This window comes from Rhyacophila brunnea, unplaced genomic scaffold (genome assembly GCF_057557595.1).
Source record: "Rhyacophila brunnea isolate RB1 unplaced genomic scaffold, BYU_Rbru_1.0 scaffold_9, whole genome shotgun sequence".
Lineage (NCBI taxonomy): Eukaryota > Metazoa > Arthropoda > Insecta > Trichoptera > Rhyacophilidae > Rhyacophila > Rhyacophila brunnea.
This window is the reverse complement of record NW_028233361.1, coordinates 47,055,569-47,080,995: the sequence shown is the minus strand read 5'-3', so window position 1 is coordinate 47,080,995 and position 25,427 is coordinate 47,055,569. Positions and strand designations below refer to the sequence as shown.

The following is a 25,427-nucleotide window of genomic DNA, read 5'->3' as shown; positions in this document are numbered from 1 at the left end:
AACTAGTTTCCCTGGTCTCCATTTGAGTCAATCTTTTTTGGCAATAAATTTGAAGTCAATGAATTCCGTTGTGTCAAGTTCATTGGCGGCGTACTTTCCACCTTTTGATGATATCCAAACCACTGTGTACCAACCGGATGAGTTAAAGATATCCATATTCTTTCGTGTTCTCTCAATCTGCGCGTGCACGTTCAGAGTCTGCACTGAATCACACTCCATTTGGGAGTGTCCGGGTTCAAAAAAGCAATGATCAATCTTTGGTACATTGAGATTTGTAGTGCCATCAAAAACATTGCACACACTGTGATATTGTGGTTCTGCCCACCGCATGTGTCTGAAAAAAAAGCAAAGTCTTTCCCGTTTACCACAATACCTTACCGTTGCCATTTCAAATTCAGCAAAAAAAATTTCTTGCAGTAGGTATAGCTCGATCTTTAAATAGGTTTTTTTAATTCTCGACCTTTCACTTTTCTGTCAATGTGTGCATTGTATTCTTCTAATAAACTTGCCTTTTCAGAATCAATGGCTTTATGAAACTTATAGCACAGGTGGCAAATGTCTTTCTTTGGTTTGTGGAACTTTAGTTTAAATTCGCTGCGTCCAACGCAACTCGTGCGTTGCCCGTCAGGTGGCCATTATATATAATTTTAAATATTAATTAAAAGTTCCGCAGCGAATGGGTCATGCCTATAAGATAATTTTTCAGACAAATATTCTTTTCTAGGCAATTTTCCTTATACAATTCAAACATTTTATCCATTTTAAGAATTTATATTGAAATAAAAGATATTATATAAGAATAAAACTAATGGAAAATAAAATTGTCAGGAAGAATAAAAAACAGCAAATCGAATTTCACAATAATTTATTCTTAAATGTACTATTTTACACATTTACGGAATACATATCGTACAATTAAATTAATCCTATTATCATAAAACACTTACTTATCTTACTCCCACAAAATACAAAAATAATACACTCAAAGTAACTCACGCAAAAATGTGTATAATATAATTTATACTTACGTACGTAACATATAAACAAGTTCCTAAAGAACACAAATCGAATCTGACATAGGTCATAATTAAACGTACGCTTGAATCCATAGAATTTCTTTTAAATTAATAATAAATAAATATAACAGCGAAATCAACTAGTAAAGTAAAGTAATAAATAAAAAAAAAACATAACATAAAAAAAAATATTTTCAGAAAATAGTAGTAGACCTATTATTCTGTAGCTGAAGTAGCCATATTTAAAAGCTATAATAGAAATACTATAAAAGAAAAGTTTTTCTATAATATTTTAAAGTTTCGTCTATTGTATATTATTTTTGTACTTAGACATCATAAATGAATCATGTATACCTTTTACATACGATATAATATGACTCGATAAATTTGAATTTTAATTTTAGATACAAATCAAGAAATTTTTGAAGAATACTATAATTATTATTAATTTGAAATGGGTACACATATAGAAAATAACCAATATTAAATAGATCGAGTCTGTTAATTCTTTGATTCAAATTAAATGTCTGAAAATAATTCTGAAAGTCTTGAATTACCTCTAAATAGCCAAATTCAAATAATTTAATTTAATTATTAAAAGGAAGTAAATTAAATAATACTATTGGTCCCAAATAAAATAAATAACACTCGGAGAACAGTTGTAACACAATACGTTGAATAGAATAGATATATAACCAATTAATTAAAACTTTTCATATTAAACATTATCAGGGAATAACCAACAAACCAGCGGTTCAACAAGATGGAAAAGATTCATTTAAATTTAACAGTAAAAAGCATGATTATTATTTGGTTTAAGTCATATTTTTACTAACGATCTAATGGTTATTAGATTTCAGATTACAAATGATTAATAATCTTTTATGTTATTAACAAAGAAAAAAAACATAATATTATGCACAAGAAGGAATACGTTGTCCTTATAGGCTGCCGATAAATTATTGTATGTGACAAACAGAATGGTTCACGATTTGATATAAGAAAATAATGAAAACAAAACAATAAATAACTATGGTTATTATTTATATACATGAAAAATCTATGAATTAACTGTGAAATCGATCAAAAGCGGCCGTAGAATATATTACAATATGATAAAAATTAAGAAATTAACAATGTTTAATGATTATTTAATCTCACTTTTGTTGAAAGAGAAAACATTTTGAGACATTTGATGCTACGCTTTGGAAATAAGTACAGCAAGTCTCATGAATGAAAAAAAACGATGATCGATGACTTTAATAACAATTAATGTTAAGTATAAAACAATTTTCAACTATCGTAGTGAGCTTACGTAATAATAATTATGATAATTGTGCTTATCAAAGAATTACAGAAATACTACACGGATTCCTAAAGTTATCTTGTATCGAATCAAATATTTCAAATATATTTGGCCTTAATACTTAACGTTAGAAAAGACTAGGTGATTCAAAATCGACTATGAGTTATTTATTCAATTCGAAGATAATAATAAATTTTTGAAACGAATTTAAAAAGAAAAACCGTCTACGGCTACACGAAACGTGTTTGAAGTACACCGAACATAAGAATCATTTAATAATTTTATTATAACTTGTCTTATTTTAGAGATTTCCTATCGTATCAGACCATGACAAGTTTGGCATTCACCGTGACAGAACAACACTACGCAACATTTCACTGGCAGAAATACACAATGGAAGACCGCCCCCGCCCCCGCCCTTCAATCAGACCGTAATATTAATATAAGTAATTACCGAAATGCAATTTATTCATCATATTTCACTATCACACAATTTCCTCCGATCCGAAATATCGTCCGCACAATCTAAATCATATCCGTTCAATGCACAGCCAAAAACGAATTTCATTTCATTACGACAAATTCATTCAGTGACGTATTATTATTTGGCTATCTAAATAAACTGTCGCTACGTTTTATCATACATGAGTAGTAATTATTCGCTATCGATAATTTGTTTAATAAAAATAACGTGTCGCTAATGTTATATCTGACAGAAAACTGTAAAATGCAATTTTATATTAGTCAATGAACAATCACACGACGCACCACAAAAATATACCAATACGACACATATTATTATTCTTTCCATATACGTATTTAGCACTTTCAAAAAAAAAATATGTGTTAATTAAAAATGTCTATACGGTCCGTGGGGTTACACGAACCCACTTTTAATAATGGCATCGGCATGAAATTTTAAATTGTCTAATTGTACAATTTAATCATATTATAAAACTAAACTTAAATAGTCTTATATTATCAAACATTATAAAATGCATTTAAAAAATTACAACATCGGTATATTCGCTACAGAACACACAATTTTCAATACATTCTTTGAGGATTTAAATATTTAGTGCCCTATTATATAAGTCTAAAAACGGGTCTCCGAGAAAACAAATTAATCAACTCTTAGCATTATACTTTTTGTCGACGAATTTTTCATTTGACAAACAATGACATACCTACCGTACATCTCTTCTAATTGATGTAAAATTTTGTACATTGGAAAATGTAAATATGTATATATGTATTATTTAATTAATGTATTGGTGTAATTGAATATGCAGACTTGCTGAATATTAATTAATGTGTATAATATATACAATCTTACAACAATAGGAAAAATAGATAGAAATCGGCTACTTGACATTTTGCCAGGTTTAGGTACTCTGAACTATTTTCATTAATTCATAATAATATAGTTATTAACGTTACATAATAATGCTTAAGAAACATAAGCATAAGAAATGATAATCAAATAAAAATAAACAAAAAAATATTAAAACAATAACAGATAATAAATTATTGTTAAATTAAAAAAAAAACCAATAAAATAATAATTAATATTTTGTGCTAAAAATAAAAATATATGTGCTTAATTTTATTACTGAGGCGTATTGTTTGAATTTACTATTATTTACCCATGAATAATAATTGTAGATAATAAAATTTATCTTGTAAAACTTGATAAATGCATTTCAATTCTGTTCTACAAATTGAGAAAAATGTATAAAAATAATTGTGCTAGTCATAGATAGTCTGTTGGAAAAGAAAAAAGGCAATTACTTTTAATGATATCACTGTTTTGATAATAATAATAATATGTAAATGAATTTGGAGCATGACCAGTACTAATATTAGTACCTACTTATATAATGTAGAATAAAATTGATTTATCTATTAATTATGTACAGATTATCTATTCCCTACAGTTTACTTATTATGTTTTTTTTGAGAGTACTAAATAAAAAACCACGCACACGCACACATACAATTCATAAGATCGGTGTATATAGTAACATTAGAATTACCTTATAAATTTCATTTAGGCCTTCGGTTTCGAAAAGTGTTCGGAGACGATCCGAGAAAACGATAAAACATTCGAAAATGATCGCATCCCGTTGTCCGGTTGCGAAGAACACAAACATAATTAAAAGCATCGACTCCTACTATTTTAGCCTTATTTTCATAAATCTTTGCTTCATTAAGATATAATTAAAATTTTGATAATTAAAACCGTATCCGAGTAAACATCAATTCGGCAGCAGAAATTTGTTTTGAAATAAGATCCGTTTTAAAAGAAGACACAAAGAATCACACTGAACAATCTTATATTATGCAATTAATAGGGGATGTCGCCGTGTTATAATTCAATTTCCCCGCGGCGTATTTTCGCTCTCTAATTGATATTTACTTGATACGTGATCTAACACGTAACGTGATACGCGATATACCACGTTACGTAACATGCGAAGTGACACGTTACGTAACATGTAACGTAGACACGTAACGTAACACGTAACGTGATACGTGATCTAACATTGATAAGGAACACTATCCGTGCAATGGGAAAAATGAAAATAAAAGCGATTCCTCGAAATGGAAATCATAGTAGAGTTTTTTTTTCAATAATTTCTCTAGTGGATAACTTTATCATCGACGACAATAATTAATAAGAGCTAGGAATATGACTACTTTTTCTTGACGTTGTTGGCTCGCTTTTCGGCTTTCTTGAGCATCTTGTCGTGCTTGTCCTGAAGGCGGCGCTCTTTCTCAGCCATGGCCCGCAGTTCCTTGAGCTTCCTCTTGAGGCGCTGCTTGTCTTCCCCGGCCACGCCCAGCAGCTTGAGGTCTCGAGATGTGAGGGTCACCATGAGGGCGCCGTCCACTCCTCTCGATACGAACGCTCCAGCATACCTTTCCAGGCCTTGGCCCTGCGCCACGATCCACTGCCACACCTGATACAATATATACATTTAACTGTAATAATGAAGTAGGCAGTAAAAGTACTGTCACGAGCTAGATTGTATTATGTAAATAAGATCAAGATATAAAAGGTTGAATGACTATAATAAAAGGAGTTAAGTGAACTAAACAAGAGGGAAATTTAGTAACCACCGTTTATATATAAAAGCTACATCTGCATAGAAGACAAGTTTCCTTCAACATCTTTGATCAACATTAATGTATCAATTGTGGATAGGGGACAATGGAGATAGATCAAACCTGTTGTTTAGTCCAGTGAATGACTGGCGTCGAATGATGAGGACTAAACGAAGCCGTGGAGGCAGAGAGGGGAGAGAGAGATGGTGAATCAGTTCCGGGAACTCCTAGGGGCTGCCACGGAACTTCATTCACTACCGGAACGGACACCGTTGATCCTGGACCAACCTTTTTTACTGAAATTCATCACATTTTACATCAATGAGAGACACAGATTTTAAATCTTATTTTATACTAGAGATTTAAAGAGATCAATATCCCAGGAGGAATAAATAAACATCTCCAAGCACCCACACAAGCAGACTCGACGACACTGAGACATGTAATTAAGAATCTTTTCGTCAAGTCATGAGTGAAATAGAAACAACTCTTTTAGCCCGATCCAACTCAACGATTGGGGTGATGGATTGGCTTGAAGGCATGAGGGTCCACATCGGGCCACATGCATCAACCTTTTTTGACTTTTTTTTTATCGAGATTCGAGAATTCTCGAATTTAAGAATATTTTTTTCTTGAGAGTTCAACATGGGTTTATAGAATCTTGAGAAATATCTTTTTTTAACTCAAGGGGTTTTTTTTAGCTTTCAAAATTTTAACCAGCGATTTCTTTAAATGCTGGTCCTGGTTGTCAGTTTTATTCTTCCGTTTCAACGTACGTTTATTAAAAATTTGAGAATGTAACATTCGATAAATTGAACATACATAATTTTGTCCCGTCGGGTGTCATATTTCTTTCGAAAAAAGAATTTTTGTGGTGGGTATATGTATATGCATGAGATATTTTCAAATTATGTATGTTCTACCTATATTAATTTTGCCTAGTAACAATTTGTCGAATTCTTGAGATTATCACTGATGATTTCTCGCGAATCGCATCCAGTCAATGCTGTCACGTTCACGTATGCATTTATAATGATAGTCACCTGACTTTATTCATCATTTTAAAAGAATAATAATTCGAAACAAAAATAATATGTTAATTATTAATAATTATTAATCAGCAACTTGTTACTAGTCCAGATATAGTCCGCAATAATGTGCGGTTACATTTGAAGTATGAATTTATGTGTGAAAAGTGTTTAGTGTAGCCACCAAACTTGCCAATAGATACTTTTAAATAGATAAACAAGATAATGCTATAAACCAATCAAAACAAGCATCGGGATGACCAATTTTTTACTTGAAATATTGAATTTAAAAATGACGATCGTTTACAGCGATCGGCGTCGGTCGTTGAGTTTCCTAATGCAATTAGAGCATAATAATGCTAATGATAGCCTACAATAACTAATACAAAGTGCCAGTTCAGAGAGTTGTAAAAGTGTTACCTCTCGCGTTGGCCTCATTGACAGCTTGCCGTATTTCCTCGACAAGGTTCTGAGTGAGAACAACAGGGTTAGGTTGGCCGGACTGTAAATGGATTTGGGGAGGGGGCGTGTCACCCGCCAATCTCCGCTCCCTCTCGGCAAGTACTTGCTTTAGTTGCTCCGCTAAGGATGCGGGAGGACCTATCAAACAAAAGAGCACTTAGAATAAAAATTAAAGACAAAAATAATTTCAAGGTATTTGGGTACATCTTCCAGATGAATCGAGAACCATTCTGTCGATTGGCTCTCTTCGACAAAACGATCAGAGGTTGATTTATTTCACATAACTGAGAGTGGGAGTGGGTTAAGATCAATGACGTTTGAAATTTTTCACTCTGCTCATGGAGACGTCTTCACAAGTGTTCCAGTTTGGATTCACTGCGTCTAAAACGTCGTTGGCTATATACCGCGTAATACCGATAGACCGGTAATTGAACGAGTCTGATTTATCAAATGTCAAAAATTATGTATGCATTAAGCCTAAGTAGGTATGTATGCAGGCGTAACAAACTGGACTTCAATATTGATAAATGCAATGTTTTATCGTTTACTAAAGCCTCACGAGTATTGTTTTTCCAGTACTCGATGCATGGCAGAGTTCTCTCGCGAATAGCATCTGTAAGAGATCTTGGAATTACATTTGACGGTAAACTGACGTTTAGTGGTCATATAGATACCATTTGTAAAAAGGCGCTAAAGATGTTGGGCTTTGTCTTGCGTACTTCCCGGGTCTTTTCGGATGTTACGGTATTAAAAATTCTCTATAACTCCTTAGTTAGAAGCAGACTTGAGAGTGGGTCTATCGTTTGGGCCCCGCATCAGTTGAAGTACGGCCTTATGGTGGAGAGAGTCCAAAAGAAATTTCTACGACTCCTTTACTTTCGGTTGTATGGATATTATCCGTGGCTCTATCCGACTGATTTTCTCTTAGGGATGCTTACATACTGTAGCTTAAAATTTAGAAGGGATCTTTATTTAGCTACATATTTTTTCAGACTTATACGCGGCGTAAATGTGAACTCTGCCATTCTTGGTGGTATTGGCTTGTGTGTCTCTGATAATTACCTTAGGAATCGAGGGCATGCGTTGTTTGTTCTCCCACGGTGCAGAACTAACCTGCCATTAGTAATGCCAATTGGGAGGGCAGTAACCATGCTTAATGAAATCGCTTCGGATATTGATATATTCCACTTACGTGAGGGTGAATTTAGGTGGACGTTGTTTTATAAGTTTTTAAGATAGGGTTTATCGAAGTTCACTCTGTGTGCTTCCATCTACTTTTATTTTGTTACTTATTTAATTTATTTTCTTATTTTATTACTTTTTCTCTGTATTTTAATTTTTTTTTTTTTATTATTAACACTTATTTTATGTCATGTCGTGAACGCTTTGAATTTATAATTTGTTATGTTCATTATATGTAAAATAAATAAATTTGATTTGATTTGATTTGATTTGATGTGAAATTAGCCTAAAAAAGACTTTCATGTTATGTCATAAATGTATTGAAATAATAATAAGATTTTCGTACTTGAATCTATGTTTTTAAGTGGATAATTTTGAATGGAATACATTAATTATCTAATCACAAAAAAGATATCAATATGCTATAAGACTAAATTGTATTATCGAACTAATAAAGAGTATAAGTAAATAATCCTACCGGAAAGAGGACCAGCATACTGATGGTGATGAGTAATGGAAGCATACGTGTCTTCTTTCACTTGATATTCTGTGCTGGATCTCTTTACCACTTCAGAATAGTGCTGGAAATAAGAGAAATATACGTCAGCAACTGTCAGTATGACACAATATACAGTAGAACCTCGTTAATAAGAACACGGATAATTCGAAATACGCCGTAATTCGAAATTTTTGCGAAAAAAAAGTCCCTTGAACATTATTTTCATATAAAACCATACCTTTAATTCAAATTTCGTAATTCGAAATTATTTCAGAGTCCTGGCATATAAAAATATTCAATAAATCGTAATAAACTATACTATTTCATGAGCCAGTCATTGAAATTTGTGACAGACTTTTCGTAAAACATCATCATCAGGGGTGCGACAACCCGGTGAGGGTCTTAGCCACCTCCAACAGCTCCCTCCACCTGTCCCTATCTAGTGTGGCCGCTTTTCAATTAGGTACCCCCAGAATACAGCAGTCACTGGCAGCTCCATCCAACCAGCGAATCTTTGGCCTGGCTCTTCTTCTACGCCCTATTGGATTGCTGGACATCACTCTCTTTGCCGGTTTCTTTGTCATTCATACGGTGCACATGACCTAGCCATCACAGTCTCCCAATCTTAATTGATTGAACTGCGCTGCAATCTTCGTACAGCCCGTAGAGCTCAGCACTATATCTTCTCCTCCAATTGGTGCCGTCCCTGATCGGTCCATATACACAGCGGAGAATTTTTCTTTCAAAAATGTTCAGGGCTCGTTCATTTCGCAGAGTTAATGTCCGGGTTTCCGATGCGTAGGTGAGCACTGGCTTTACAAGTCTCTTGTAAAAAGTGCTTTTAGTTCGGTGAGATAGTATGCGGGACTTAAAATGTCTTAATAGGCCAAAGTAGCATTTATTCGCAGACATTATTCTCTTGTTGATTTCTTCTGTAATATAATTATGTCGAGTTACAAGAGAACCAAGGTATGTGAAACTGTCGACCGTATCAAACTTGTATGCACCAATATCTAACTTTGGTGCGCCCGTAAAACATCATATATTACTTATTTTAAGATGGTAATAAAAATAATCCAGACGTTTTATGACCCATTAACACACGGCACTGGAAATTTGGTAGGCAAATCTATGATCGTAAACGATATTGATAAAAATCAAAAAAAAAAAAAAAAATAATTTTAATATTTTTCCCCCATACATTTCATAATTCGTAATTTGAATTTTTTTTCGATTTTCGGTCCCATCATTGATATACTACTAGATGAGCAGTTCCCATACAAGTGTCATTTTAAAAATGTACCACAAAAGATATTACGAATATCGTCTTATAATATTTCCTTGTAGGTATAATGCGTTAAGACCGTTAACATGGATTCCCGAATTTCACCCGTATTGCCCTGGCTGTAAAACTAAATTTGCGTTCTTGGAATAGTGAACCTAAGGGTGGCTGCAACGCAAAACAGACAGAGCAAGTCGTCATGCGCCGACTATTAGTTAGAGTAAGATGCAAGCTAGATCGGGCTTACTCAGTAAGTTTTAACAAAGGCCGAGTCGCTGAAAATCGGGCGTCATTTTAAGAAGCATATGATTCATCCAGTAGTATATCAACGGGTCCCATGGAATTCGGATTAACGAGGTTTTACTGTATTCCAAACACCGATAGGACATTCTATTTAATTATCTTTTCAATCAAGTTCAAATATATTCAGAATAGTCACAGCAATGTCTAACCGCTTGATGTAAGAAACTAAAGAAGAAAATGAGATAAGAAGAGATGACAACTTACGGGGTGTCCTCCAGGTAGTTCGTCACCAGTCAAACTGGAAAGTGTCGATTCGAGATTATCTTCCCTGTGGATTTAATAAAAATAAAATATGTCAAAAACTGTTTATAATAATATTGTGATAGATTTCATTGTATCTATATTTGAATATTGAGAGATTGTTAGATCAAATTCAGTAACATTATAATATGAAATATGAAGATCTTAGTACTAGAAAATAGATATACTTCATCCATAGTATGAATATACAATGAGTGGAAGCGCAGTCTGTACTGCGATACAATCAAGGTAAGCCAAGGGTTGGCCTACGTCCTACATAGATTGCAACTAACCACAAAAATGTGGCCAGTCCGTTACATGTCAACTACGTGTTGCCTTGTCTTTGTAGTTGCTTTGTAGTCATGTCCAAGAAGCCAACCATAATATTCAATTAAAAACTGTCGATATTCACTATTATGTCACGTATATTGTAAATTCTTAATACCAATCTCAAAACTGAATCACAACTTATAACAACATCGACGCACTGGAAACAATTAAGGTTCCCGAGTGCCATAATATGTAACAACCGCAAAGATGACCAAATCAGCATCACTCTTGTACCGGCCGTCTCACAAACAACACTTGACTAAATATTGTATTCTTAACTTTTAACTGTATATTTATTGTGTGATTATTAACTAGTGCAGGGTTTCCCAAACTATGTTCCGCCGAACATGAATAGGTGTTTCGCGACGATTTGGAAATGTTTTATACACTTTTGCAATATTTTCTGAAAACTAGTAAGGATGATTCCTGGGTTCGGAATCCATTTTCCGTGACAGCTAAACCAGTAGGCTTAAGCGCAAGTGACTCTGAAAATCTTATTGATTTAATTAGTGACTCTGATTTGACGACCAGCCTTTAAATGATTTCTGGGCTAGTTTGTCAGAAAAGTAGGTGGCGGGTTGATCAGATAAGTAAGATAAACACATCACAAATTTGCTTTAATAGTTTAAAAAAGTCGCCTGCATGACTATTAACATTTGTTAATTTTAAATTATATAATTGAACAATGTCATTTTTGATTATTGCGTATTGATACTCGACAACTCCATGATGAAAGTAGATGTATTAAAAATAGAAAAAAATAGTTAATAATAATTAATTTGAGCTGTAACAAAATTTGAAAAATGTTAAAGTGATGTGTCACACTGCCTTTAAGATTAGAGATAGGTAGGGGGTCCGCCAAAGATCCTAGCCTGAGGGCCCGCTTCAGGATGTGGGGGCCATGATTGTTTTACTTCCGTTTTCTACTACCTATTTATCCGAAGCAGGTTTTTATATTTATGGTGCAACAAAGTCAAAGTGCAGGAACAGGCTCGACGCCACACCAGATATTAGAATGCAACTTACTAATATTGTGCCTGATATCAAGAAGATATGCAATTCAAGGACTCAAAATTATCAAAGTCATTTTTATGTTTATATTATAGTTGTATATTTAAAAATATGTAATTACTAAATAAACAATGTGTTTCAATAACATCTTTTTTTAAATTTTAAATAGTAGGAATCAATCTAAAAAATAAGCTAAGTGTTCCGTTAAAATTTCCGAGTTTGCGAAGTGTTCCATTGCAGAAAAAGTTTGAGAAACCCTGAACTAGTGGATTGAAATATATAAACTTTATTATAGATTAATATTGCTTTAATACCCGCAAACCAGCATTATGTAAATATGTTTTTAATTTTCATTTCACTCTACAGAATTAGCAGTGGCGAATTTTATATATGATTATAATGATGAAATAAATTTGTCATAAGGTTTAAAAAGGGGCCTCCAACATAGAATAAATTATTAAAGTTGATTAAAAGTTATATAATTTATACAAAATAAAAAAAACCGTTTGAATACATGGATTTATTTATGGAATTTGCTTGTACGTTTTTTTTATCATAGGGGGCCTCAAATTCAGTTATTGCGTCAGGTCTCTACGTCACTAAAGGCGACACTTAGAATTAGTTTAATATTAATATTAGCAAATTATACAAACTTTATTTTTTTATTTTAAAGCTTTTTCAGTGGCAACACCATTATAAAGACGTTATCATCGAAATCATAGTCTTGATAATGGTGTTACAACCCAAATAGCCATTAGCTATTTCAATTATTAATATTTCATATTGACAATTAGAGAATATCATACCTATTATTGGAATTGAGTTGGTGATCGTTAGATGCCGATGTAGACTCACTCAATGAATCATCATTTGAGTCATTGTAGCTTTCATCGAGGCCATCATACTGAAAACGATTAAAAAGAGTGTTATTTATGAGAAAACAATAAATGAATATACATGACATAAATCAGATTCGATTTCTTTGTTTTATGAATTAGGATTTATGTTAACTTTCATTGTTTTGGAAATATTTGGAGGGAGATTACGAAGAGTGGAGAGAGTAAGAAGCGGCCTCCATCCAACAATGGATCAAAAGTGGTCGAGATGATGATGCTATCTATGCCTAATACACTGATCATAGAATGAGAACTAACCGAACTGGCATTGGACAAGGAATGTGGCGAGTGGTGCCTCTGGCGACCCAGGTCGCCTCTGTTCCTCTGCGCCGAAGTATCGAGGAGTGTGGTTTGAGGAACGGCCAAGTCCAGTTCTCGTGCCGCACCTCCTTCCAATATCGGCGCCTGGCCCTGGCAAGCAATTTTGATTAGTGATACAGAGTCATATACACTGTTTAATGCGACAGTAAATCTTCAACACCATATTCTTGGAAATGTGCAATGCTGATACTTATATACATAATATGCAATTTGATCTCAAAGTTATGATAGAAATCTATATGACGAATAATATGACAAAATTCTTCTCCGTAGTTATAATAAAATTTATCAGTGTTGAGTGTTACGACCTCCACTGACAAAAACTAAAATCTGACAAACTGGTTGCTGTTGGAATGCATAAACTGGCCAGTGACTGATGATTCGCAAACGGGGCTACTGAAACCCAATAATCTCATAACCTGTCAAACCCATTGTCTTTCCTACTTCATTCTAAGCTTTTTCCGTAATATCTTTATGGGAATATTCTGGCAGAATGTAATTATACAGGCAAGAGTATTTCTCAACATCTGCCACATATTTAAAATTAAAAATTGGTTCGCCCATCTTTAAATTTTGACGTCTTGACTTGTGATTGCTTGTGTATTTCAGTTCAGTGCTACCAATTTTGGTAAGAAAATATGATTTTTCATCGAATCTGATTTTGGTACCACTGTTTAATGGGTGACTGGCAACTGACTAGCATGTCGCATCTCCTCGGTTTCAGTTGCGGGCGATTTGAAACTGAGAGATTCCAGTCTTGCCGTCAGCGAGCCGCCATTGGAATACATTAGCTAGATACTGAAGTTTCAGTCTCGTCTTTTTTGAGTATTCACGTGAGAGGAGCCTTAGATGCCCTTTAGTGTGTCTAGTTATGTATAATAATTTCAGACACACATTCCATTTTTGGTTACACATGAGCAGACCATTTGGTGCTATGTTGGCCGTTGATGGCAGTCAATACTCCCACTCCCGGTCAATGATTAATAGTTTTGTTCAAATTCTTGAAAATAAAAAAAATATCTTGATTAATTATTGTATTATTTGGTCTTTGGATTGTCACCATGTATTTTTTTTCCCTTCTTTCTTCGATATTTTGGGATCAATGCTTCTATTCTCAAGAGGAACAGCGTCAGTAATGAGCCTGAGATGTCAAGGAAAGAATGAGGAAGAATACACAGTGATAGCCCAAAAATATATATACAGTAACAAAGTCAAACAGCAATAACTTGATTAAGTCCATATACAGCTTCTTCTATTTTGCTTGTCCATATTCCCACCATGAGTGGCTCATATGGATATCACAAACGCTACTAAACTCACTAATCTACATATTTGTTAATTAATTAAACCTTAATAAAATAGTTAAATTACTCATAATATATATAAAAGTATAATATGAAAGTACATAGAACAAATTTCAAACAAAAAGAAAAAATTTATACATTTTTCATTGAATACATGATTCATAAAAATGCATTGTATTTTGATCTGGCAAATAATTAATTCAATAATGCACATAAAACACATGCCAAAACATCAAATGTGCATCTGCCAGGAAGATTTTGCAAAGCGTTTTCATTAAGCCAGTGAATCCAACATAACAAAAGCCAAGTTGCTGTTAAAGCGTCATGTTACCATTATGCAATAAAGATATTGACCCTATGGAGCTAAATTACCATACCATAATTAATAATGCGGTATTTTATGAATATTTGAGTTTAATAAGTTTAATCCACGATACATTTTTATTATTATTTAAAATTTCTTCCCGTCTTGCCATCAATTTTAATTCCTTGGAGATATAATTCTCTCAGTTTTAATCTGAAAAACAAATCAAGATCTTTTAAGACATTGTCTGAACTATTTTCCATTAATATGGTTTTCTAAACTGTAAAAATCTTATGGTGATAGGTTAGGAGAATATAGTGGATGTGTCAAGGACCGGCTAAAGCACTCCATTGAAGAAAAAAGGAACAACCCTGGCCAACGGAAGAGATGTCATTTTTTAAAACGATAATGTCAGACATTATACAGCACAAAAGATGCTCCACGGCAGTTTGAATGGGAAGACATGGCACACTCACCATATTCTACTGACCTGGCATCACCAGATTACGATCTTTTCCGCAGTCTAGAAAACCATGTTACGTAAAGGGAAACGATTTGGTACAGACAATGATGTCTGAAATTGCACATAGAATACATACAATTTTTTGTTTTCAGATTTTGACTATATATGGCATTATCGGTTTTTGGAAATGAGATACCCCGTCTGATGGTAAACAAGTAATCTTAAAGCTCGTATTAGTCTACGGTTGCGATAGTTACTTAAGATAAAAACAATGAAACATGAGATAATTTCACTCCATAGAAAGGTTATAAAGATCAATCAGTTGTGAGATGTAGCGGCTTACCTGCAATGCCATAGTCACGGTGTGGCATGCAGAGTCGGTTTCAGTGGAAGGCGTCCCGACGGCTTCCGAGGAAGTGCTGATGGCGGTCGTCTGGTGGATGATGGTGGCGCCGGCGGTGGCGTTGGCCACCACTGTCCGCCTTTCCACTGTCGCTGTCTTCTCGCGCGGAGAACCCTCCGACGACAGGTCGCCGTCAGAGATCCAAGAGTCTATTACAACGGAAGCATATATTATATTCAAACACAGTGACAAATAAGCAACTATCAAATTACATTTGATAATAATAACTGTCAGAGAAGCTGGTAAATATGCACTATAAGGGAAGTGATATAAATAAACTACTATACAAGAAACAACATAATGAGTTTTCAATTCTGCATCATTTTTTTTAACGAAAGATCCATCAATGTGTAGCAATGGCGAAGAATCGATACTAAGCCGTCATTTAATGTTTACCTCGACTCATAAAAATAATTTTAACATATAAATAAAAAACAATGTGAGAAACTAATTGATTACGACTATTAATGCAACTAAAACTAATATGTGCAAACATCCCCATAAATTTACAAGTGAGAAGGCGGTATATGAGTTGAACTTTACCTAAACATTGAAATGGCTCCGGAGGAGGTCGTCTTGACATTTGAGGGGTGACCTGTTTGGCACTCGGTTCATATGGCAACATCACGGGCACTCCAGCCTTCTTCTGTGTTTCCTGCGGGCAACATAAATGATATTAAAACCCTTAATTCAACTAGAAATTCATTTGGAAACGTTCAAAAACGATTTGCCCTTGAACAGAACTCAGTTTATTATTCAATTATTACTGCGAAACTCTTGTCGATGCTATAGGTTATTGATTTAGATAAGATTAACGAATAAAAGTGATGATTCTAAAACCACAAAAGGCAATAAACTAACGTTTGCACAGTGTACGTATTTGGCAAAGTCACACGTTACTGGCATAACTTAAGCCTACCAGCCATGAAAAGATCTGTAATCCCCCGCCGACACAAATAATATATGAAACAAAAAATGCACGATATCGTATGGCTTCTTAAATCATGACTTTTCATCCACTAAATACAATTTAATTTCAGTTTCTTGTTGTTGTTTTTGTGTAAATATTCCTCGGATTGCTTTCGTTTAGACTATCACTATAGGTTTTTTAGTAATATTTTTGTGATTTGACCTGTTTAACTCTGATCGGACAAATGAAAAAATGCTATACAGAGGACTTGCGGAGCCTTGACAAACTCACCAACATCTCTACAAAACTCAAAATAAATATCACTCCGCTGAATGTAAACAGTTCTGTCAGATTGTAATTACAAAATCTCATTGGCTTTCTAAGTGAATAATGAAAATTAAATAGATTACTGGTCCCGTTTCTTAATTATGGCTTTTAAAAAATCTCTGTACATTTGATATCTAAATGCAAATTTTTTTTTACTATTCACAGATTTTGTTTTATCCATTCGATGTTTGTTATGTAAAAAAGTGTCTTGAAACAGTGCTGTTGGGGTTGAAGCGTTTTCATAAAATGTAAAGAGAAAAAATTTGATAATAATAATATGATGTAACTCACTAAGAGCAAGACTTCGAGACGAATAACTCTGTCCTTAAGTGTCTTGACAAGGGCATTATATTCAGTGTCCTTCTCCTGCAGAAGCTGCTGGTAGAACTCTTCGCGGTGGATCATGTCAGACTCTCGCTGCCTGAATTCCCGGAGAAGCTTCTTAGCCTGCAATGAAAAATATTTTATTTACTGACGCCATCAAATTTATCCAGCAGCTAGTTTGAGATGGTAACTATACCGTCTCTTTCTGGTGCTACTTTCTCGTTGAATGAAGATTAGTATGTCCATTCGTACTATAATTTCCTTTCGGAAGTGATGATTACGGAGATGGGAAACCAATAAAAATAAAATGGTTGATCTATAAATAAAATAAGGTTTGACAGTTTGGACAGGAAACAAGACAGAGTGAGAGGGGCACCAAGTGAAGAAGGCGATATAACATGTGTGATTTAAATACTGTGAGCGATAATACATTAGCCATATGTACCTAATTTTTGCTCACAGCAAGAAATTGGATATGAATCTGCACATTTTAATTATATAATAAGCAGTACATACCACTATAATTAATAGTCAACACTTAATGTTTAAAATGCAATACTATTTTTGTTTTGGATGTTTCAAAGGGGAAATCATCATTATAAATTATCACGAATAAGTTTTAAATAGCATTTGACTAGTACACGCAAAGACACGGGTTTGATCCCAGACAGCTAAAAATTTCCTGTTGATTTTCCAGCGAATGAATTGGATCTTTCCTACACCCCTGAAAAAGAAGATTTAGGATAACTCTGTATGGTAGCCATATGCTATTATTTACCTTGGTATATTTTAAATCAAGGTTGGAGTATTGCTCTTGGGACTGTTGCAGCATCTCCTTGTAAGAGTGGGCTTCCCGCTGTGAACATTTGAGGTTCCTCTCCGTTTCCCGCAGCTTCAGCCCAGACTGCCGCAGCCTCTCTGAGAACTCTTCGTTTTCCGCTCCGTTCGATTCCAACTCCATTAGCTAGAACATTATTTTCATTTTCAGCAACACTTTATCAATAACAGGTAGTCACTCAAATCAAACATTGTATGTCTACATTTTATAATTTAGTAAGAAAAACTTTGAACAATACTGTTTATGATGTCTACGGATGATAATGACTAATTTCTAATTTTGGATTTTTTCAATACAATGATAGCTATTATAGGGTGAATTCTATATTATGGCTGATACAGTCATAGCAGCCGTCCAAGCCAAGTAAAATTCAAGCATCTATCGAATGATTGGCGTACATCGATATATTAATATTAGTAGAGTAGAGTAGCTCTTTCAAGCATCGACTCAGACATGGTATTCTTCAGTGAGTTGTGAAATTTTTTTAAATTTGAATAGTGTGCTGTGATGCGAACAAATGCTGGGAAACACTGATCTATGTCTACCGTTCTCTCATCTCTCTACTTTGTACAGCGCCATATCGTGGTGGCGTCAATATAGAAATCACCTGTATAATAAAACTGCACAATTTTCTACATGAATAAAGACCTGGCAAAAGATTTTAAGTAAATAAATATTGATTAGTTTTTGTAACGCAGTAATCCCTCAATGTATTTTTAGATAATATTTACCAGGCCTTCAAACTGTTATTTTTTTTCGTTCCGATTCAAGTAAAAAATATATATCGGTTCGGTTCCAGTTTTTGTTCCGAAATAATAACAGTTTTTCTGGTTTAGCTCCGATTGATAGATTTTTAAATGTTTTTATTTGTATTAAGAAATTATTTTCTACGAAAATTTTATCGTACTTGATGATAGCCCGGCGCCACGCTCTGAAACCAATAGTAATACTGTACCACACAGCCGTAGCCATATTTTTTTTTATAAATAATACATAATATGAGGCATCTAATTCCAAAAAGCGATAAGTCCACATTTGGTCAAAATCGAGAAAAAAATATGCACGTATTCTTTGTGTAATTTTACACAATATGTATTGATCGAAAAATTCCTAAACGCGATAAAATCCTACGAAGAATAAAATTTTAAGTCTCGATTTATTACAAAAAGCGCCACGTCCGTGTTTCATATTATTAAAAGCTTGATTGATTTCACGCGTGTTTAAGTCAACCAATAAGGGAACGTTCAATATTAAAAATGGCGTCTCCCATGCTGTAGCATCCGGTAAATTCATGACAGTGCCACGGAAATATGTGCCTTTTGCGGACAAAAATAAAAAAGTGAGGTACAAGTAGCGCTACGTCCAATTTTATTTTGCTTATATTTTTTTACATTTAAGAGTTTATCTGCTGAAACAAATTGCCATATGGTTCTAATTTCGACATAGAATACAACGGAAAAAATAATCTCACATTAAAATAAATAATTGAAGCTTGAAACATAAAAACGTCGTTTCCCGCAAATATCGAATTGTGGACATGTCGCTTTTTGTAATTAGATGCCTTATATATTAATAAATGAGGAATAAGATCATATTAACGCGTATGTTTGAACATGTAGGTACCGAACCGACAAAAATAAAACAGTTTTTCCAGTTTTCGGTTCAGTTCTAGTTTGAAGCCCTGATATTTACTAGAGATGAAACATTGTCAATGTTATCGAGGTAGAAGAGTCATATCAGGATGACAAAATGTTGGTCAATGAGCATTTGAAGAAAGAGAGTATGGATCAAAATTGAGTTGCGACTACTTGTAAAAATTTGATATACTAAATAATTTTCACCAATACTGGTTACTTTCCTGATTTATTGGTAATGGTTCCTTTTTGCCACGTGTCGTATTCATAAATCAAGCAACATCTCAAAAAAAAAAAAGCTTAAATACATGTCGTGTACTACCTATTTATACCCTTCATAATATAATATCATGTAATAGCCGAGGGATGACTGTATCCACTGATGCAAAAAATATCACAAATCTACATAATTTTCTACATTAATTAAAATATATAAATCAATTCTAAGCAAAAATCAACATTACTCAGTTATGTAATAATATGGTAGAAAACTAATAATGGTTTCAAGAAAAATAATAAAATAAAATTTGTGTCATATTACCTTCAATCTAAGTTGGCACTCGATCGATTGAGATGCAATTAATTGCGATTCGGTCTGCAAAATAAAATCAAACACAAAAACGGACATCACATGCGGAACACGAGACAAAAACAAAACAACAAAAAACCGTGCCTTATAAAGTAGTGTCATGCAGCAAGAGTCTGAATATAATATACTAAGTATGAATATAATTAGTATTGAATTAATTCAAATCAAATTGATATCTATGCTAAATTAGCTGTTACATACACGGATTTAGAGACTCTTTATAGCCACATACCCTAATAATATTTTATTTTGTCAATGGAAATATATTGTACTCATTTGTCTATGATTAATCAGAAATTATTCTTCTATAATCTATGGTAACCACTTCCAATCTATCATTTGGAGATTTTGACAATAATTCTTCAAAATAATCATGCAACAACTCACATGCATTTAAAAATAAGTAAGAAATTGTACTATTGCTAAGTTAGCTTATTAGCAGAAATAACTTTTTATTTCATATGAAGTGTAGAAGGAGTTTCACTGAATTTCTATTTTTAAATGTGCCCTATCGAAGACCTATTAACAGGATTTAGGATCAATTTAATATACATTCCGTACAATCAGTGTCTGAATAAAAAGATTGTATATATCCATCAATAAAAAGACTTAATACCCATTGACCATTTTTAAATGTTTATCTTGACTTCAATCATTTAAATTTTAAATACGAGAATTTGTTAAGTATTTAATCTACACGAATAATGCAAATTGATTTATTCTTCTATCCATATAAGAATTAAAATTAAAAAGAGAGAAACTAGCGACATATATAATTAGTTTGAAACTATTGGTTCAATGGTTCTAACTAAATTCTGAATAACTGTTTGCATCAGAGAATAAGATTTAGAAATTTCTACAAATAATAATATAAATTAAACAAGTCGTTAAAGTAAATACACTCTGTCTATTCTTTATAACATAGTGACTCACTGTCTGAAGGCTAATCTTCTTCGCCCCTAACCAACCTGACTGACAAGCATCAGTTACAATAGATATATACCATACATAACAAACAAAACAAGCATTAACACAAAAAAAACTGCAAACAGGCTATCGGAAGTTGAGAAATACCTCTTGAAGTAGACTTCGGAGCGATTCGACATCATCCTTGTCCTGCGCCTGCTGCGCGGCGGTGGCTGACGTGGGACAGGAGTTCAGGAGGGACGGGGAAGGGGCGGGCGAAGGTAGGGGGAGGGCGGGGTCGGCATCTGCGGTGGGGGGAGGGGGAGGCGGTTCTGACGTCGAGGAGTTCCCTGACGAAGCGGACGCAGGCACGGTGGAATCTTCAGACTGGCGACGCTGCCGCTCTTCCATTGAACGTTGCCATCTGTTTGCGACAAATATTTTTGGCCGTGTAAGAAATTACTATAAATGAGAGATTTTACCATATCAATGTATGAAACATAGAATTGCTTTTTTTTTCAAAAAAATTATAAGCATTTTAGTGTCGAATGCCGTGTTCTAATGTGGCGATTTTACAACGTTTTTATTAGGTCGTGTTCTTGTTTGTCCGGTGGTTGTTTATCCAGTACAAATCTTGCAATCGATTTTTAACTAACTTCCCAACTAGCTAGACATTTGAAACTTTTAGAATATATCAAAACACGATGCCAATCCATTCTTTTAATACTTTTAGCCATCTTTAAGTAGAATTGAATTCATTTTCAATTAATTCTGTTTTGTATGAAAAGTTATTTCGGAAGAAATCCGTAAAAAGTAAAACACTATTATTGATTGCTAGGGGTCTGGGTCCTAGCAACTAAATTATTAATATATACGTGCATTACTATGGAAATCAATATGAAATGTCAAAATGACATTTCAGTATTCTATATTTATTCAGTATTTCTATCAAGTACAAATTCTTTTGATCGTTTAAGCTAGTCAAATCAAGTTTATATGATTCAACAGAAAATTTTAAAACGTTGTATATAAAAAGTTCTTTTTATCTTGTAATTATTTGTTATTCAACTGTATGTTGAAAGATAGTTGAAAATCAATTGAAAGTCAATTGTAAATAGGAATCATATAATGTCGATCAAGTTGATCAACTCGTAAATTGAATTGAACAAAGTTGAGGTCCTTTCTACTTTTAGTCGATTCAACAGTGAATCATCATTCTAGTCAATTGGTTGCTTACAGTAACCAAGGTAATAACAATTTGCATAGGATTATTCCGACTTGCAAGTGATTACAATGATTACATAGTTTGATTGTCGTGCGTCACAGAGCGTTATTGTTTTAGTCTCTGAATTAAGCCAACCTGTCATTCGACGCCATCTTGGTTTCGATTATCGAATCAACTTAAATTTATATGTGGGAACATTTTTTTCAATTTCTATTTCAACATTTAACACAAAGTTCAGCAACAAAAATGTCGACACATGAGAACACGGCATAACACATTGGACTATGACGATAACACTTCCTTGTAAAAGTCTTCTGATATAAGCTCTACTCCCCGGAGGCCTCTTACGTTGGTGAGGCCAATATGTCAATTTTTAAAAGATTCTTTTAATTACAAGATAAGGATAATTACCTTTTCTACAATTAAAATTAAGTTAAGTTGAATAGCACATAATTTAATAAACATTTTTTTTAATCAACGAATAATTCACAAGATTTAAGAATGTAACATTCTTTATTGAACATACATAATTTGAAAACATCCCAGTATAACCACTAAAAAAATATTTTTGAAAAAATTATGACCCCTCGGGATTCGAACCCGCGTCCCTGGGATTCATGCCTATGTGCTCTAACCAACTAAACCACATGTGCCATATCTAATTACAATGAAAATGATTGGCGTACCGTTCTTCTCCTTCCCGATCGGCTTGCAGACTCTGCCTGATGAGTTGAGCGACTTCACTGTTCTGAGGATCCTTCTCTCTTCCGATCTGGAAGTTCACCAGACCGGAAGTGTTCCGGAGAACGGACGCAGCATAGGCTTGCGTTACGCCAACCTTTAAATTAATATGTATTTATCAAACAAAGTGACCCCTAATGAATTATCTTATATAATATGTTAATAGATTAGGTAGATTAAGAGGAGAAAACGTTTGATACATACCAAGCTTTTGCCATCTACTTCTATGACTTGATCGTTGACGTGTATGCGACCGTCTCTGGCAGCGGCACCGTTGTCGGTGATAGTCTTAACGAAGATGCCCAGCTTCTCCAATCCGGCATCAGCACCCACACCCATTCCTAATCAGACAGAAAATGAAACTATGCTATTACAACATGCTATAAAAGCAGGAGTAACCATCCAAATTATGAAGTGTATGGCTGTACTGTATAGCGACATATTGTTTACATAATTATATCAAGAAAGTGCTTTAAGACAAGTCGGAATATCTATGTAAAACATAGAATGAGTAATCCACATGTACATCTACTGTATTTGTTATAAGTACGTAATATGTTTAACATTTATGAAGCGCCTAGTTTCAAATCCACCTAAAACGGTTTTTGAAAATTTTTGAGTTAGATATGTATTTAGATGGATATTTTTGTTACCTATGTGATGGCCAAAGATTGAACTTTAAAAAACGCCAAAAACCGTCAATACGATGATCAAAAATTAGGGTGAATTTCAAAACCCGCTAAAATGGTTGGGTATGCTTTTCAAATACCCCTAAAATGGAAACCCAAAATACTCTATATAATATAACGAATTAAAAAATAAATACACAAAGTTCATAGATGAGTTTTTTCATTTTTCTCAAAACTACCTAAAATCGTTTTATGGGCTTTTGAAACTAGGCGTTTCATGTCCCACACTTCTGCTCTTAGGTCGGCCGTCGCGAGCATCATTCATTAAAATGTTCAATATGGGTAAATAGTTTATGTTTTATTCATGTATGTATATAACTAATTTAAATGATGCTAACGACTTTTTGCATCTGCCATAGTCGAGTAGCAGAGTGTATGTTTTTGAAGTCGTGGGTCACGAGTTTTAATTTCGAGTGTGACAAATTCACAAATCGTTTTTTCAATATGTGTTTGCATCCAGAGCTTGGACAAACCGAGTTGAGCGAATGGAAAACCATTAAATTAAAAAAAATCTATTTAGAGACCTCCTCCAGATGTGTTTAAGGTCAAATATAAAAAGACTTTCAGCAGTACTTTAACAAAAAGGAATGATGATCTGCACTGATTTTATTGTCATAACGTACCGATGATGGAAAGGCCCAACCCGTCAGGTCCCTTGAGCAATCTGACAGGGAAGACGAGCATTTTCTCCACCCGCTTCTCCAGTTCGTACTCAGCAGATGCTGCTACCGGATCTACGTCCTCGTTCCGCCTGTCATACTCCATCACAGAGTGGGTGGAGAACATTTGCATTGGGGCAGAACTGAAATTTAAAAAAAAAACATTAGCGCGTAATATACAACATGAAGACATCACAACAGATGTTTTTACAATATTGACAGCAACCATTTTATCAGGAATAACAACAACATATTCTCTTCCAAACCTACACATATTATTTTTAATTAAATATAATACAGACTAGATATTCTGGTCACTGTACATTCTACATATTTCCAAGATGCAATTCAGTGTCAGTGCTAGTAGATTGACATTTTTATTGATATTTCTTATTTTATTTTATTTGTCTTGTCAATTATGATTTCCTCAAAATGTGAGACGTTAGATTTTTCCCAACCAGATTTCACCTGTGTATAATGTGGTGATAAGACACAGATGTATTGTTGTGACTAAGTCTACGCAAGTCTTTGCTAGGATAGGCTAAGTGTATTTTCGAATATTTTATTTAGTCATTGGGCCGCAATACATGACATGGAAGCGATTAATTGACAAGTTCTTAATTCGGAGGTGTGAAAATGTTGTTAAAATTATATTTAACATGAATAGTGTTGGTACACGTTAATAAAAAAGTTGCCAAGTTGAATTAATAATATGAATTCAAAAACAGTACCTACTCACCTAAAACAAACTTTTGAACTTTTCTTAACAAAGACTGGCGGGTAGTATCCTTCATCTTCATCAGCATCCTCGCTCTCCGGTGGTAAACCAGCAATCTAAAAAAATAGAATGATTAAAAACATTATATTAAATTTTAAAATATACGAAATTCGAGTCAGATATATATTTTTATGGGCTTATTTAAGACACATGTACCCGGTCAAATTCAGTGTTACATCCAAAAGCCATACAATCAAGACATGTTGAGTCTAATTAATAACTGTCTTAAGAAATCGCAACCATCAGTTGCCTGTTCTTACAAGGTATAGAACTAACCAGCCCATTAGTGATGCCAATGAAGATTTCAAGAAGAAGCACCCACAAACACTTGTGGGTGCACGGGTTTTGA

At 33.9% G+C, this 25,427-nt stretch overlaps 1 protein-coding gene across 5 annotated transcripts in view; it reads right to left on the bottom strand.

The window, feature by feature from the left end:
- Positions 1–4,280: 4,280 nt before the first annotated feature.
- Positions 4,281–25,427, bottom strand: part of Spn (protein phosphatase 1 regulatory subunit spinophilin) — a 241,724-nt gene continuing 220,577 nt past the window's right edge. For 2 of the 5 annotated variants that reach the window (XM_085959922.1, XM_085959923.1), the window contains 17 exons: positions 25,040–25,134; positions 24,265–24,443; positions 23,157–23,293; positions 22,898–23,049; positions 21,155–21,410; positions 20,033–20,086; positions 17,798–17,983; positions 16,987–17,142; positions 16,002–16,113; positions 15,399–15,607; positions 12,922–13,074; positions 12,574–12,671; positions 10,391–10,454; positions 8,581–8,683; positions 6,879–7,058; positions 5,554–5,726; positions 4,281–5,285 (listed from right to left, as the gene is read on the bottom strand). In XM_085959922.1, the coding sequence (XP_085816048.1) occupies positions 5,019–5,285; positions 5,554–5,726; positions 6,879–7,058; positions 8,581–8,683; positions 10,391–10,454; positions 12,574–12,671; positions 12,922–13,074; positions 15,399–15,607; positions 16,002–16,113; positions 16,987–17,142; positions 17,798–17,983; positions 20,033–20,086; positions 21,155–21,410; positions 22,898–23,049; positions 23,157–23,293; positions 24,265–24,443; positions 25,040–25,134 (2,574 nt within the window). In that variant the 3' untranslated portion in view covers positions 4,281–5,018. The remainder of the gene's footprint in view (positions 5,286–5,553; positions 5,727–6,878; positions 7,059–8,580; positions 8,684–10,390; positions 10,455–12,573; positions 12,672–12,921; positions 13,075–15,398; positions 15,608–16,001; positions 16,114–16,986; positions 17,143–17,797; positions 17,984–20,032; positions 20,087–21,154; positions 21,411–22,897; positions 23,050–23,156; positions 23,294–24,264; positions 24,444–25,039; positions 25,135–25,427) is intronic. The other 3 variants (XM_085959924.1, XM_085959925.1, XM_085959926.1) reach the window with 2 other exon arrangements.